The sequence below is a fragment of the Apteryx mantelli genome, chromosome 2 (genome assembly GCF_036417845.1).
Source record: "Apteryx mantelli isolate bAptMan1 chromosome 2, bAptMan1.hap1, whole genome shotgun sequence".
Taxonomy (NCBI): Eukaryota; Metazoa; Chordata; class Aves; order Apterygiformes; family Apterygidae; genus Apteryx; species Apteryx mantelli.
The window spans coordinates 139,432,564-139,448,598 of NC_089979.1; the positions used below are offsets into that span (position 1 = coordinate 139,432,564).

The 16,035-nt window shown below is 35.2% G+C and overlaps 1 protein-coding gene across 7 annotated transcripts in view; it reads right to left on the reverse strand.

Annotated features, from left to right (window-relative positions):
* The window catches only part of PHF14 (PHD finger protein 14), a 172,124-nt gene that overhangs the window by 141,706 nt on the left and 14,383 nt on the right, over positions 1-16,035 (reverse strand). For all 7 annotated transcript variants that reach the window (XM_067291646.1, XM_067291647.1, XM_067291642.1 and 4 more), the window contains exons 4-5: positions 14,765-14,909; positions 4,249-4,408 (exon numbers count right to left, since the gene is read on the reverse strand). In XM_067291646.1, coding sequence (XP_067147747.1) covers positions 4,249-4,408; positions 14,765-14,909 — 305 coding nt within the window. The remainder of the gene's footprint in view (positions 1-4,248; positions 4,409-14,764; positions 14,910-16,035) is intronic.

Sequence of the window (16,035 nt, forward strand, 5' to 3'; positions counted from 1 at the left end):
AAGAATAATCTTCCTTGTTACTTTACCATCCATTTAGCTTGGAGCAACGATGACAGATGTTGATTAGAGAAGAAGAAAAACTCCATACTGAAACAAGGACAGAATTCATATTTTGGGATAATAGCTTTTGAGAAATAAAATTTCATAAATTCACACTTATGTTTGTGAAACTGAGAGGTTAAAGTGAAAAAGCTTCTGTTCAGAAATTAAGCACCTCATTATTCTAATGATTCACCTTTCACGTAGAAACAGAGAAATTATTCCAACTTGATTGTGAAGAGAAACTGAACAGGTCTGTAATTTCATTGTGAAAATGTGTAATTTCATTTCCAGCATTGATGCATACAAAGAATATCCTTTAAAAGGTGGCAAAGGGGTGTGGGGCAACAGTGACTTAAAGGATTCTCCTATTCAGTAGTCTCTCTGTGATAGCATTTCATGAAGAGAACTGAATTGGGCTGCAGTTCACGAAGTACACAGAAACATAATAAAGGACATCACCCGCCCCTAAGAGTTTACCATCATGACCCTACCCTTAGCTGGTAGTTAAATTGCTGCCCCATTCCCCTTGAGAATTCAAATCTGTAAATAAAGAAAGAGCACAGGATTTTTCACATGGTATCTAATAATTTTTCTAGTACACAAACTTTGTTCATCTGGGAGAATAAAACTTATACTCATGCATAACAGCCATATCACATTATATAGCAAGTACAAAAAATAATAAAGATAGTAAATAGACATGCTAATGTGTGCAGTCACCAATGCAGGCACGCAGTTCTGAACAGAGAACCAGTAGCACAAAGAAACACTTCCACATTAACCAAAAGCACACCACCGTTGTACAAGGAGAAATTTAAGCAATTTTTCAAGTGCTGACTGCAGTTTCTATAGTGTCATATGGGTAATTATATCTATAGTGTTTAAACTGTCTTAGAGAACACAGGAACATAAGGGCTGAAAAAAATTTTCCAGGTGATATTCTTATATTTCCTATTAGATAATTGACTTTAATCTTTAATAACATTCTTTCGATACAGCAGCCATACTAGTAAAAGAAAAAACAGAAGTGGAGAAGTACAATTTGTTTGACTGCATAGCAGTTTTATAAGGGAGACACAGACATCGCTGAAAGTAAGAAAGACTGGAAATTGAGGACCTGATCCCAGAAATTATTTAAAAACAAGCACAACTTCAAACATGCAGTTAAAATTACTCACTACAAATCCTGATTCACTTGTATAACCTTGTCTTTTATTATTTTCTTTTTTTTAATAAACAGGTTATTTTCTTGTACTTCCAATGTTTTCCTTTTATAAGATGCATTTAGAAGACACAGAGGGAGGAAAAGATTTCTTTTACATGCTGTATGTAAATATTTAAAATGTGTCTCAGCTACAAATGGAGGAGCTGAGCTCTATATGCATTCAATGGAGAAAGATGGGTGCCTCCAGAATTTCCAGCATCTGTATTTAATGGTCAAAACTACTAGTATGAACACTCTCATTATCTCCTTATTCCTAACACAAACTCAGGTTTTTTTCTGCTTTGAGGAAAAAGCTCTTAACTAAGGGAGAAACTTTCAGGCATATGCAATTTAATCCACAAAAACCTGTATCATTTTATGACATTATAATACTGTATTTACTTTCCTGAAGACAGACAAAGTATATCATACAAAGCTTTCCAAAACATCATCCTGAGTTCTGCTGCCCTATTAATGATGGCAAAATCAGTTCATTACAGTATTAGCAACAAAACAAGTCTGTATAAGATAGGAAAAAAAAAGATACAGTGAACACCAAGGAAAAAAGAGAAGATGGACATGATTTTGTACACATTACAACACAGTTATATACTTAAGTCATAAGATATGCAAGAACTTAATAACAAAGATGATACATTTTAACACATTAAACTTCTATGTAATTTTACTTCATAGCCAACAAATTGTGCTAGTATAAGTAGGGAACTGTCTGTAATCTAAATATGACACCTTCTGTTTACGACCAGGAAAAAAATTAAGAAAACCACTACAGCTAGTGGATGAAGAAAAGCCAAGCACACAGTTACATTCTGCAATTTGCTAGTACCAAATGTTTTTTTCTACAATATATGGCTGAGAGCAAATGGTAATATGAATTTACATTAAAAAAAAAAGAAAGGTTTTATAACAACGAATTTGGAAATTTTTGAATTTTCAGGTAAAGTATTTGTACTAATACTGAATATTTAACTGGATTCTTTCCAACTTATCCATCATCATCAGTAAGAGATGTCTGAAATCTTTTGTATTACTACAACTCAAACAGATATAGTCAAACATGATTAAAGAATCTTCCTCTGAGCTCCTGTCCTCTGAGCAGCCTTACCAACTAAGTATATTACCTTTCCTTGTTAATTTAATCTATGAGAAGTTTATGACAGGTCCAGCATCTGAAAGCCTTAGATACTGCTACATATATAAATTGCAGATGTGTAGCAATATATAGTCATGAAATGGTAAAATGTACAGAAACAGAACTGAATTTTGATGTTCAAAAAAAAAAAAAAAAAAAAAGGCAGCCCCTGCCCAAACCCATATCCAATAACACTAGCCATAAACCAGACATCACTGATAATTCTGCTCTCTTCTTCACTATAGAAGATTATTCACTATTAACGTCCATGCCTTAATCTATTTTTTTGAATCTGACAGGGATGGAAGACATCACACCAGAATGAATCTGCTGACTCTCAAATGAAATCTGAGATCCTAAAGATTCCACCTCTGGCTGGAAATAGTCAGAAGCGAAACCATATTCCCATGAATCATGAAGATACCTTTCATATTTCAGAATCATCATAAGATACTACTAAGTCTGCCTGAAGGCCTTTAGCACAACTTCAACTTAATTTTGCTGCTCTTTTCTATTACCTGACATCAGCGACACCCAATTCCTAGCTCTCATTTAGCTGTCCTCCCGCTTTCACCAGACTTAGAAGTGAACAGACTTGAGAAGAGTCTGGGCAAAGTTGTGATGATGTTACCTTGCAGCAAGCAGAATACTACAGAAGGAGTAAAATCTATTATTCCTTCCCTGAATGGGAACACACAGTTGATTTTCTCAATGGCTGCATAATTTTTCTAATTCAATATGACAGCAAATCTGGAATTTTTTTTTCCCCTATGCTGCAGAGGGGATTTCATCATTCTTTTTTGCATCGCTATTAATCAGAGAAGAGCACCTCAGTGTTTCACTACTCTTCAGAACTAACCATGAAAGAAGCACAATACTAGCAAGGAATAAAATGTAGCTTTCTGTCAGCTGATCAAACTGAACTAACAGAACACAAATTCTACAGTGTCTGATAGCAGATACTATCTTGTTAAAATCCAAGGATCTACAAAATCTTAAATTGTCTGGGCTCAGTCACTACCAGCGAATCACTGTGACCAGCCATATTAGCTGATACTATGTTCTGGCAAGGACATATTCAGCAATGAGGCTCAAGGGAATCAAACCCCGATCTTCTCACTGCAACCTCCAAGCTAGAACAAACCCAAAACAACTACATACATTTTCCTAGGTTTATGAAACCTAATCTCTGCTGTCAGTAGTTTAAATCACTGGCTAAGCGACAGAAGTCTTTCTTGCCATTATCCTTCCAGGTGTCTGAATACTGAGTAGGAGTTTACAGGATATTAGTTTCCTGTACACAGGAAACCTTTTTATTTAGATATGAACTCTATCCACGACAAACAAAAGAGAAAAGATGTCTCTTTTTCAAGACCCTATCACCTTAGCAGTATGTTGTCTTCTTAAAAAAGATACATACACAAGTAGTTCAGGGAAACAAACAGGTCTTCGAGCATATCCAAAAGGACATCTGCATACATATAACAACATGTGGTATCTTCATACTGAAGAGCAGGATTTATCATTCCCTGAAGTAGTGATCTTTGATCTTAGGTAGCTCTTTTGCTCATAGGTCCATAAATTTCCATGCTCAAATAGAAATTAAAACAACATCTTCCTAATATTATAATGGATATGAAGAATATAAAGAGCACCCAAAGGAAAAGAAAACCTCAGGTGCACAAGATAGCACAAAAACACCCAACTAAAAACTGAGGTAAGAGGGAGAGGCTATCAACAACAAAATTTAATTTATGACAATAAGAACAGGTTAGGAACAAAACAAAGTCTATTTATCTTTTAAACAGAAGATAAAATCAAATTCAAATTATCACTTCTTTAATCTTACCTGCCTGCATCCGTCTCCTTGAAGATGCCATCCTGGTTCGGACACAGTTCACAACTAGGTGTGACACCACATTTGCATGCATCACAGAACCAAGGTTCAGTGGAATTTTCTGAAGCTGAGCTCATAATAGAATCACTCTCTCCATCAACACCATAGCAGCCTATATATAGGAAAAATGAAAAAACAATGTAAGGAAACACAGTTGCCAAACTGCATATTATATATCCTATTTTTCAGCCAGTGCTAACTTTAAGACACAAATGCAAATATTTTTCAATGCAATCTTGCATCCACTGGCAAAAAACATCAGCATCTTAGTCCACAAGCACAGGCATTCACATCAAAGGATTTTTTCAAAGCACAGATAAAAAAAAAAAGTCTTCCTTGAAATATATAAAGACAGCCTAAAGTGCTATCTAGAACTAAAACTAAACTAAAACTATGCCTTATTGCTGTAAGAAAAATAATAGGGCTGCCACAACGAATCAGTCCTTAAACCTATGACAGAATCATAAATTGCCACATCATCAAACCAAAGGTAAGAATCTTGAACCTGTAACAAAAGCTTTCCTTAATCATGCTGCTAACTAAAGGTAAATGAAAACTAATTCATAAATACAATTAAAAGTCAAAAACAACTGTGGATTTAGCTTATAACACAATTACCTCTGCTTTCTTAATAGCTTCTTCATATCAAGAGCTGACTTATTGTAAAGATTAGTTTTTCAGGCTGTCAGTTATTGGTAAAGAGGAAAATATAGCTCAATCCCTCTATTTTCTAGGTCATAAAGTGCAAATTTAGAACAAATTAATAAAAGAAAACCCAAATTAAATAATTAACTGTAAATTAATGAAGGGGCATGAGAAATTCAAAAGCAGTATTTATACCAGTATTTTATATCCAAGTTCCAGCATGCATAAATAAACAATCATTATTTGTATTTTATCCTACAAATGAAAGCATGGTGCTCTTTCTCAAAAAGTGATTATCTTAAAAGATGAAAGGAAGGCAACGAAAAACTAAAAATAAGTAAGAGGGCTAGGTTACATTATACTAGTTACATTCCAATACAAGCTTTCAAAAATAGCAAGTTTTCAAGGGGGGGGGGAGGGGGGAGGGGTGCGTTAAATACAATCCATCAGTGAAGGCAGAGTTAATCACAGAAGAGTTGGGGTTGGAAGGGACCTCTGGAGATCCTCTGGTTCAAGCACTCTGCTCAAGCAGGGTCACCCACAGCATAGCATCTAGGACTGTGTCCAGACAGCTTTTCAGTATCTCCAAGGATGGAGACTCCACAATCCTTCTGAGCAACCTGTTCCTGTGTTCAACCAACCTCACAGTGAAGAAGTGTTTTCTTCTGTTCAGAGGGAATTTCCTGTGTTTTAGTCTGTGCCCATTGCCTCTTTTCCTGTCACTGGGCACCACTGAGAAGTCTGGCCCTGTCCTCTTTGCAGATATTTATACACATTGACAATATCCCCCGAGCCTTCTCTTATCCTGGCTAAACAGTCCCAGCTCTCTCAGCCTTTCCTTGTAGGTGAGATGCTGCAGTCCCTCCATCATCTTTGCGACACTTCACTGGACTCACTCCAGTAATTTCATGTCTTTCTTGTACTGGGGAGCCCAGAGTTGGACACAGCACTCCAGATGTGGCCTCACCAGGGCTGAGTTTTATAGGGAAGGATCACCTCCCTCGCATCTGCTGGCAACATTCTTCCTAATGCAGCCCAAGATACTGTTGGCTGCCCATGACTTTCACATCTCTAACCAGTTCTTCCTGTACCCTGCTGTGTTGTCCAACCAGCAGATATCAGGATGGTTAAAGTCCCCCATGAGGACCAGGGCCTCTGAACATGAGGCTTTGTCCAGCTGTATGAAGAAAGCCTCATCTCTTTCTTCTTCCTGATCAGGCAGTCTATAGCAGATACCGACTGCAACATCACCGATGTTGGTCTGCCCACTAATCCTGAGCCATAAGCTCTCAGCTGGCTCATCACATGTCCCAGACAGAGCTCCATGCATTCTAAGTGCTCTCCCACATAAAGGGCAACCTGTCCCCCTCCCCTTACTGGCCTGTCCTTCCTAAAGGGCCTGTATGTATCCATCACAGCATTCCAGTCACGTGAGCTACCCCACCAGCCTCTACAATCCCAATGAGATAGATCCTAGCCCTGTAACTGCACACAGACTTCTGAATCCTCCTGTTTGTTCCCCATGCTGTGTGCATTAGTATAAAGGCACTTCAGATGCACCCTGGCATGCTGACTTCCTAGAAGGGGCATGAGAGCTTTCCCCTCAATATGGTCCTGTAAGCACTTCCTTATGTATAGGCTTGGGGCAATTCCCTGTTCTGTTGATTAAGAGGTCTCTCCCATTTACATCACCCCAGGCCCTTTAGCTACCAAACCCACCCACTACTTCCTTCCTTGACTGTTGGCTCTTCCAAACTATCAGTTGTGTAAGAATACATGATTTAAAACAGCCCACAAAGACTGAAACTCAAGCACAGATAGAACCAAAAGCATTTTTTCCAATTAAAAAATATATTTCAAGTTAAATGTAACAGCTTAAAAAAAAATTTAAAAATCCCAATAAAATATTGGCCCATAAAAAGTCACGTGGATATTTATTGTCCAATAAGATCCTATATACCATACTCCACTCTTCTCTCCTCCAGAATGGCAGCTCTAGTGCTCATGTGGAGCTACTTATCGTCCCATGCAACAAGTCTGCCTTCAGTTGAATCAACGTTCTGATCCAAATTACAACATGGTTTCATAAATACTAGCACCAAGCAAAAAAAAAAAAAAAAATCTATGTTTACCATGGGTCAGACTGTAGATAGGGGAGCATTTACAGGTTCCTCTTGGATTTTCCTATCTTTCTCCTTCTCCCCACCCTGAAAATGAACGTCTGTTATTTTTGTAAAAGTTGATCATGCTGGCAGTACCCCGTCCATCCATTCCATTTTCCCAGAGACAGTTAACTTTACAAGGACCTTGAGTTGCATTCAGCATGCAACTTAGCTAATAGAGAATACACAGATGAAGAAAACTATTTACATGCTTCAGTGGTTGTAGGACTGAGCTGAAAAGAGCTGCTATAATTTCAAAACTGGGAGTCCAACGTATAGTTTGCATTGTGTAGTTGTTGGTAGTTTCTGGACACTGCTTTCCTTAAAAATAATAATATACTTCATCATCATTCTCATTTTTAGCTGAAGTTACAAATAAACTCAATCACTCGGCTTCTCATTTCTTCTTTGGTATATTCAATGTACTCTCTGTGATTTATGCCTCGGCATGCTTAAGCACCACAAATTTAAGAAAATACTATTTTTAAAGTGATTTAGAAGCCTGTTACTTAAATTTTACACAAGAACAAGAGTAGGATAATTACTACTGTAAAGGAAAAGGGAAAATATTCAGGCTTATCACTATAAAACTGCATTTGTTATGCATCACATTTACCTGTTGTTCAGCAGGAGGAAATATGATTTCAATGACAAGATTTAAACATTGCACAGGCTTTACTAAAAGATTAAATTCAGCTGTTTTCCAAATACAATGATCAAGTCAACATTTTTGCTTGCAGAGCAGTTAAATTATTGAATTGTGCAATTAAATAACAGCATAATTTGCTAGTTTGGTTCATTACCCAACGACTGGAATAAAATAGCAATAGTGCTCTAACTCCCCTTGTGACAGAAACAGAGCTCTGCATAATAGACTAAAACTAAATTCAGGAAATAAGCAGTAACACTGTGGGAATTGTTTAAAAAATAGTCTTCCATTACAGCATGAGGTTCATCAATAAGTATTAAAATAAAAAGCCAGAATATGTTTCTTTTTATAAGAAGAGTATTCTAGCAAAGGACAAATAAAGCTCACAAGGGCATTCACGATCAGCTTCATTATATATATAAAATATGATATAGCTCCTAAATTAAGCTATCTCCATTTTCTTCATACTGTGGTACTACTTTAAGTAGCATTTCAAAAAGTCATTGTTTAAGTTCTAAGAACATGATTTTGAATAAATGCCAGTAGAACTACTTTTAAGCAATTACATTAATGTACAAGCACACAGCCCATTAATCTCTTAAAACTGATGAATAATTAAGCTTTTTAAAATGCCTACAGACCATTCTTAACATACTAACATTTTCCTAAATGTAGTTATTACAAATTACCTAACACTGTTGGAGCAGTAATACTGTCATCAATCCATATGGCAAAATGAAATCAGTTTATTTCAAACGCTGATGCTTCTTGAACAATCAAATGGTATTAGATTTGTTTTTTTAACTTAACTGCCATCAGTCTGCTAAATTTAGAATGGTAACTTCCCAGTCTCACCTATATTCTGAAATACTTGCCTAATTGTACTTATCATTTACCTATAAATGTTACCTACTTTCCAGAAAATTACAGATACATATCCGTAGTAATTATTTCCATCATCATTGTGTGGGTTGGTATCAAGCATTGTTTCTGTAACAGTACCATTCTAGGTCATTCTGTCATGCGCTATAAAAACAAACTTGTCAGCATTTATAATATATAGAATATATATAACTTATATACATACACAATAAAAAATATATAAATATATATTTATATATATATAGAGAGAAATATATTTTCCTAATGTATGCAGAAGTCTTAATGACAACTTTAAAAAATTTAACATCTGTAACAGACCCAAGGAAGTGTCTACTCTTTTCCCCGTCATTTAGCAAAAGCTGCACACCATACTGTTACAATCAGTAAATAGGTTGGTCACTAGCTGGAGAAAATACACTGGATTATCGTTAATCACTGCTGATAAACACACGAAAAGAATCTTGTTCACAACAGAGTGGAAGCAGAGAAAAACCAACTCACAAGAATCCAGCCATTGACTTGTACGTGCTGGCAAATAAAGCTACAAAGGCAAAGATATAAAACAAGACTATTCCACAGGGCTTATGATTCTGTACCTATAATCTCTTCTTCGCTATGAAGCCACGTAAGCAACAAAAAGGCTCCGTTCAGTAGTAGCTTTTTGTAAGTATATACATCAGATTATAATCTTTAGGCACAAGGAGAAAATGTCTGTGAGCGATGTTTCACAGAACATACCTTTTGAATTATTTTTGATGGAGTACTAGCATAAATCAGTTTGAATATATTCCAGAATAATTCTGAACCCTTCGTAACATGGCTGGGGAGTTTGTATTTTCCAGGAGAAGTTGGCACTAATGTATATAAAACAGTGAAGCACACAATATTTAAACTCAACTTTATACACAGGAGTTCTTAATAGGTAATTAGATAACACACCATAAATAATTTCTACTCAAGTCATGGGGCCCAATAGCATTAGTTCAAATTTGACTTGATAATACTTAACCAAATGAAAAGCCGAGTCCCAAAGCCACTGTAATTGAATTTTAGTGTATTAAAACCAAACCTACAGGACAAAAGGCATTTCATAAAAAACCTAAATGCTCTTTTGTCTAAATCTGTCTGAAAACTTACGATATAGAGACCAAGAGTACAGAGTTTTTAAAAACAGCTGCACTTCCATACTTTACCAAAGTAATATTCTCTTATCTATAGCAGACAATTCTCTCTTTAAATACTTAATTTTAGGATCCTTAAAGCTGAGTTGAGGAGAACACAGGTTCAACTTACTACTGTCTACCTTCTTTTCCAATGTTTTATTAACAAAGATTTAAAAAGCATTACTTTTATGACTCTTTAAAATGCACAGACATGCAGACATGAAGCTGCTGCTTGATAAAGTCATTCCATCCTGGTATTAAACAATTAACCTGATGAGCAAGACAAAGTTGTTCTGTCAGACTTTCCTGTATGAATTGTTGGGAATTGAGGGGTTTGGAACAGAAAGCAATGTAATAGCTCCCGACAAGTGCATCTCCCAAGCAACATCAGGAGGCAATCTTCCAGATTCTTTCTCAAAACACCCCGGTTGTTCAGATGAGCCGATTACCTAAGGATCAAGAGGACCATAACAGAGGAAAGGACAAGAGGTACACATCTCATAGCTGACGTTACATTTCAGTTATTAGTCACTGCACCTCATCAAGTCATCAGCGTGTCAGTCTTCAGCATCAAGTCATCAACTTACCGCTCTGATTTAAAATTATGTTGACGAAAAAACATCTTTTAAACACTTTGCTTAAAATGCATGCTGTCTTTCCTTAATGTTCACCAAGTTCTGAATTTTGGATCTTCAGAATATCCCTGAAAGCCTCTTTTCAATTACAGTGTTCATGAAATCCTTATGTTTGTGTATTCTTAGATAACTAAATCACAACTCCATGTCTGCCATATCCTTGAATGCCATATCCTCACCTCTTACATTAAATGATTAAATGATTAAACTGTATCAGTCTAATGTTAGAACATGAATTTAAACACATGAAAGTCAAGAAGTTAAACATTTACTCTTCCTCAGACTGCATCTACGTATTATGATTACAACTGTCTATTGAATGTATGCAATTTTACACAGAAAACTAACTTTCTATTCCCTGATTTTAAAGCCATTGTACTCTATCAACAGCTTATTTTTTTATGCAATCGTCATTAAAAATAGATTGCAAACACTTAAAAATGCTATCTTTAAAGCAACTGTTCTGAAATTTATACCGCTGAGGGAAATGAGAAGAGAGATCTCATTCTTGCCTTAGCTGTGTCTGTTCCTCCCTCTCTCTGGAAAAAGTCAAACATAACATAACATCTGCATATGCTAATCATATCTACATATATTCTGAAATACAATCTTATTATAAAGATCATGAAAACATGAACAGTAAACTGCAGATTTGTAAAAAGAAACGCTGTGAGATGACAGCATTTAAAATAAGATATATTCAATCAATCTTTAATTAGGCCAAAAGTTTAGAATAAAGACATTAATCAATTCACGCATCATAAATTCAGAACGTTTTTGTTTAATATAATGGAGAGTAGTAAAATATATGAATTCACAAAATGAATTTGTACACTAGATAGCAGCAGACCAGAGTAAGCTGCAAAATTAAAATGCAAATACTAATGTTCTACTACACTGTAAAGCATCCGGAGACTACACTCCTGTTTTTAGCATGGGAGTTTTATTCCCTGCCATAAAGATCACAGCAAAGAAAGAAACAAATACAGGGGTTTGGAGAAGGAACAGCTGGAAAAATGTAGAACTTTTCTAATTTAATTCAAAGCAACTAAACCAACAGGAATAGCTGGCAAGCATACTACCTACAGTTATATCACACGCTATGATATGTGCCAGGCATTTTCTTCAGACAAATTGCCATCAATATGTCAGAAAAACTGACACCACAGTTAGGAGTGCCCTGCTATTACAAGATCTTACCATAGAAATGTTTATCCAGAATGACAGATTAGTGCCTAAAGAAGATTTTTATAAAAATAAATGAGAATTATCTCCACACAGAAGTAAGCACTCTGAAAAATAACTGTACTGTTACAAATTTAATAAGAAAGAATTTTCCCCAGCACTATGAACATCTTTTTTCTTTTTTTAGAAAAAAGATAAAAATATAAAATCACAGAATCAAACTAAAGCTTCAAAGGACACAAACTCTTAAATAAAACTTAGATTTGCTTCAAGCAATTATTTAAACTCACACTGAAAAAAGTTTCACATTAAAATGATATCTGCTCTTACCTATCACAAAATATCAAAGTACTGAAGAAAATACAGTGAATGAATTGTTCATTTCTAACTAATTTTAATGTATTTATAAACTCATATATATGTTTGGTTATTTTAATCACTGAAATGTACAGATAAAACACCAAGTAAACTCTTAAATCCAGGGCACTTACCATAGATTTGAAGTTCAGCTTGTTGCAGAGGAAACTTACGTTTTTATCACAGTCAGCAATCACTTTTACCTACTCAGCTTATTTTATTTTCCTAACACTTCACCTAGTCAAACAGGACTTCACAAATGCTTTAGATATGCTGCTCATTACGTATCATTACTAACATAAATCATAGACACTAAACTTTTAATCATAAATGTGACAAATTAACCAATGAAATCCTTAGTTACTTAGCTTGTATGGTCTGTAGAACTTACCAAAACAAACTAGCAACTTAATCTCTATTAATCTATTTTTGTTGCAATAACAACAAAAGGTGTATACACACTATGCTTTTTATACCAATGGGACTAAGAACAGTTTAAAAATAAGAATGATGACAATTACTTTTAGACAGATTTTGAACTAGTAAAATTCAAGTGACTTTTGAACTACAGAACTATCATCCTGCTACAGAAAAGCAACTATCATCTTAACTTTGAAGAGACAAAAGTTTAGTAAACTAAACAAAATGAAGAAGTGAACCTTTTTGGATTTTTTTTAAAAGCACTTCTCTGGAATAAACAACAAATTTGCCAGTTTTATCCTAAAAAAGCAAAAGAGAATCATTTTTCTAACACACTTTCATTCTGCACTTGAACATAAACCCACCATGCCTAACTGTGTAATCATTAAAGATATGTTAGAGAAGGATTTTTAGGGAGCTCTGAGATTTTAGGAGTTATAAACATTTACTGTATATAAAACTTGGGAAAGTATGAAATATTTATTTCCATAACAATCAGCAAAATACATTTTCACTCAATCTTCCTTTTCTCATGAGCTAACACTAGACTGTGCTAGAGAAATCTACCGAGTTTCCATAAAACTAGTTTTTAGTAACTTCCTGCATCTAACATCGAATACATCCTGCACATTACACTCCCCAATAAATTCTTCTCGGACACTGAGGAAGGAATTCAGCTAGCATACCAAGATAGTTAAATTTAGGTGTCTAACTCCTCTTTACAATAAAAAAGACCTAACCACTGCCAATGGCACCTAGTGAGTGATTCATCTCACCATAAATTAGGCACCTGGTCAGCTGAATAGCTCCCTAAGCTCCACTGACTGTTTTGATTAGCTCTCGAAAGGACTGCACTAGGAGTTCAGACTTCAAGTGTAGATGTTGACACTTAACATTAAGCATCTGAACCTGAAGTTGAATTCCACCCTCAGTTCCAGAGGACTATATTCAACCCTCAGTTTTCTAACTGGTGTTAAGTAAAGAACTGCATTACAGCTCAAAGCATGAAAGATACTGTTTTGAAACCATTTTCAACCTAGTATCAGAAAACAGAAGTGCAGTAGAGGATTAAGAAAAGCAGATTCCATTTCCTACCTGAAAAAACAAATGTCTATTCTGCTGAACAACTCCATAAAATTTTTTGACAGGGCAAGAATTAAATAAATGCCTTTAATGCTTTTTAGGGATGAAAGTCTGCCTTCTTTTAATTTCAGTGATTTAAATAGTCTATCTCATTTTCCTGGGAAACCTTATAAACAAAGTGAAGAACTAAGGTGGTACAGGATAGCAAAAGGCTAAACAAAGGAAACCTAATTAGTCAAGAACATACCGGTTTGTTTTGTTTTTTTTGTAAGTCTAAGTACAAGAACATATACATCCCTGTGTGTTAGGATCTATTTTCCATCCTCAAGAGAAAGAAACAAACAAAGCAGCCTCCCCTCTCCTGTAAGGCTGTTAAAATTCCGTATGCTCGTCTCAGAATTATTCAGGAAGTATTCCTTCAAAAAGTGTGAAAACTTCACTGCAAAACGAGGATCATACTTTTTCTCCTCTTTTCAGATTTTTTTTTAACTTGATTGATGAGCCAGCATATACAAAACACAAAATTGTATTCACAGAAAAACAAGAATTTTGAGCTTTGTAATTTTATGTTGAAATCCACAAAGCAAACAAGCACATTATGCTAGTTACTTAAAGCTCTGCTTACCTTTACAATCATTCCTCCTGTTTCCTTCTCCCCCTTTGCATAATAAAAAGACCTCCTACATTTATAATATTACACAGGGTAGATTTCCAGTAGTTAGCAAACTAACAATTTGAGTATTTTGGTTACAATTTCCCCCTTTCAAATTGTCAATGAAAACTATGAGAAAGTTCAAGACTAGCTGTTTTTACATATAACTAACAACCACAGCTAATTCGTTTTTCTCCTCCATATCCTGTCTCCTGACTTTTTGCAGTAGCAAAAATACACATTCAAAAAAAAATTTTTTTTTTAATAAAGACTTCCTCTTGTCAGAATCTTAAACCCTAGCTATGCAATCAAATTTGCGTTTTGAAACAGGTAAGATAAAAATATATTTAATATGATATCCCAAAACCCTGACAATACAATCTGTAGTTCTAGTATTTGCAGCCTGGGACTCATTCTATAAATATCTGTAGACCTGTCCACACTTGCTTATATTTGCTTTGCTTACAGCAGAAGATGGATGTTTCACTGCTAGAAGGATCCATGCAGTATTAAAAAAAAAAAAAAAAAGGCCAGAGTTTAAAGGCTTCATTCATTTGTTCAAGAAAGCAAAATACAATTTTAACACAGTCAAAGCATATGTTTTCCTTTCACAGTGAATATATGGATTGTATTACCTTCATGCACTGTTATTCCACAGTTGTCACACTGGATTATTTCATCAGCATCTTCACTGTTATCTCCAAGACAAACACAACAAATCAGAATATGGTCCATTTTCTGGGAACTCCAATTTTGAGACTTCTCAAGGATCAATGAGTCCTAACATTGAAAAATAAAGACACGTGAATTATGCTAGGAGCCTCAATTTTATTTAAAACAAACAAAAAAGATTAGATATTTGCTCAATTTTGAAGGAAAAAACAAAGATGGAGAATTATTTTCACACACACACACACACAAAAAAGCTTCATATACATATATTTTGTTTTTTTTACTGTGAAAACATCCAAGCACTTTACCTACAAGCATAAAAGCAGGGAGAAAAGACAGATACAATCTGATCTCCATACAGCTATAGATCTGTTAAGTTCCAAAAGCCAGCAAAGGGCCTTACTTCCTTGGACAACATCATACATTTGACTTAAATCATCAATGTGTACAATGTGTATAAAAAGGAACCCCCTCCCCCAGGAAATCATTTAAAAAAGCTTCTCTTTCAAAACATTTTTTTCCCATTCCACCCCCCGCATTTATGACTTAGAATACAGCACCAATACTGTGCCTGCATACCCTAAGCAGATAAAAATTATCATGAATGCTAACAGAAGTAGGTATTTGTTCCTGAAGATCTTAAATTCTAAGTCTGAAAGCTCTCCAGTCTCTACAGATGATCACTTATAATATCCTCTTAGTCCCATACAGAAAGTCACCACACAAACTTCCAACTAATTGTTAATGAAGCCTTTTCGTACTGTAGGTTTATCGGGCCAAAGTTTTTGCTTGTTTTGTTTTACATTTTCTTTGTTCGATTTTAAATCAAGATAAAGACAAAAAATATCTCTCCCATCTAAAGTTGATGTCACCTACTTTACATCACAGTAGAAAAGGTGACTTATTACCGTAACATTTTTGCCCTAAAAAAGCTCAGAGATGTGCTTCTAGCAGTTAGGAAAGGCTTCTGAATCTCCCATCTAAATAAATAAAGAAAATATGAACTGTAAAAAAAAGGAGCTAGAAATGAAAGCTTATACAACCATTTATAAGGTCATGCTTGCTTCACTGATTGTGAAAAGGACAAGATTCAGGGTTAATGAGCATTTCTTCAACATCCTCCTCTTAGGACAAGGCTGCAAAGTACTTTGTGGTAAGCAAGCAACTTGCACACTTCTCCAGAAATACTGCAGCCTGTTATTACTCAAAATATACACCCTTAGCTTACCACTCA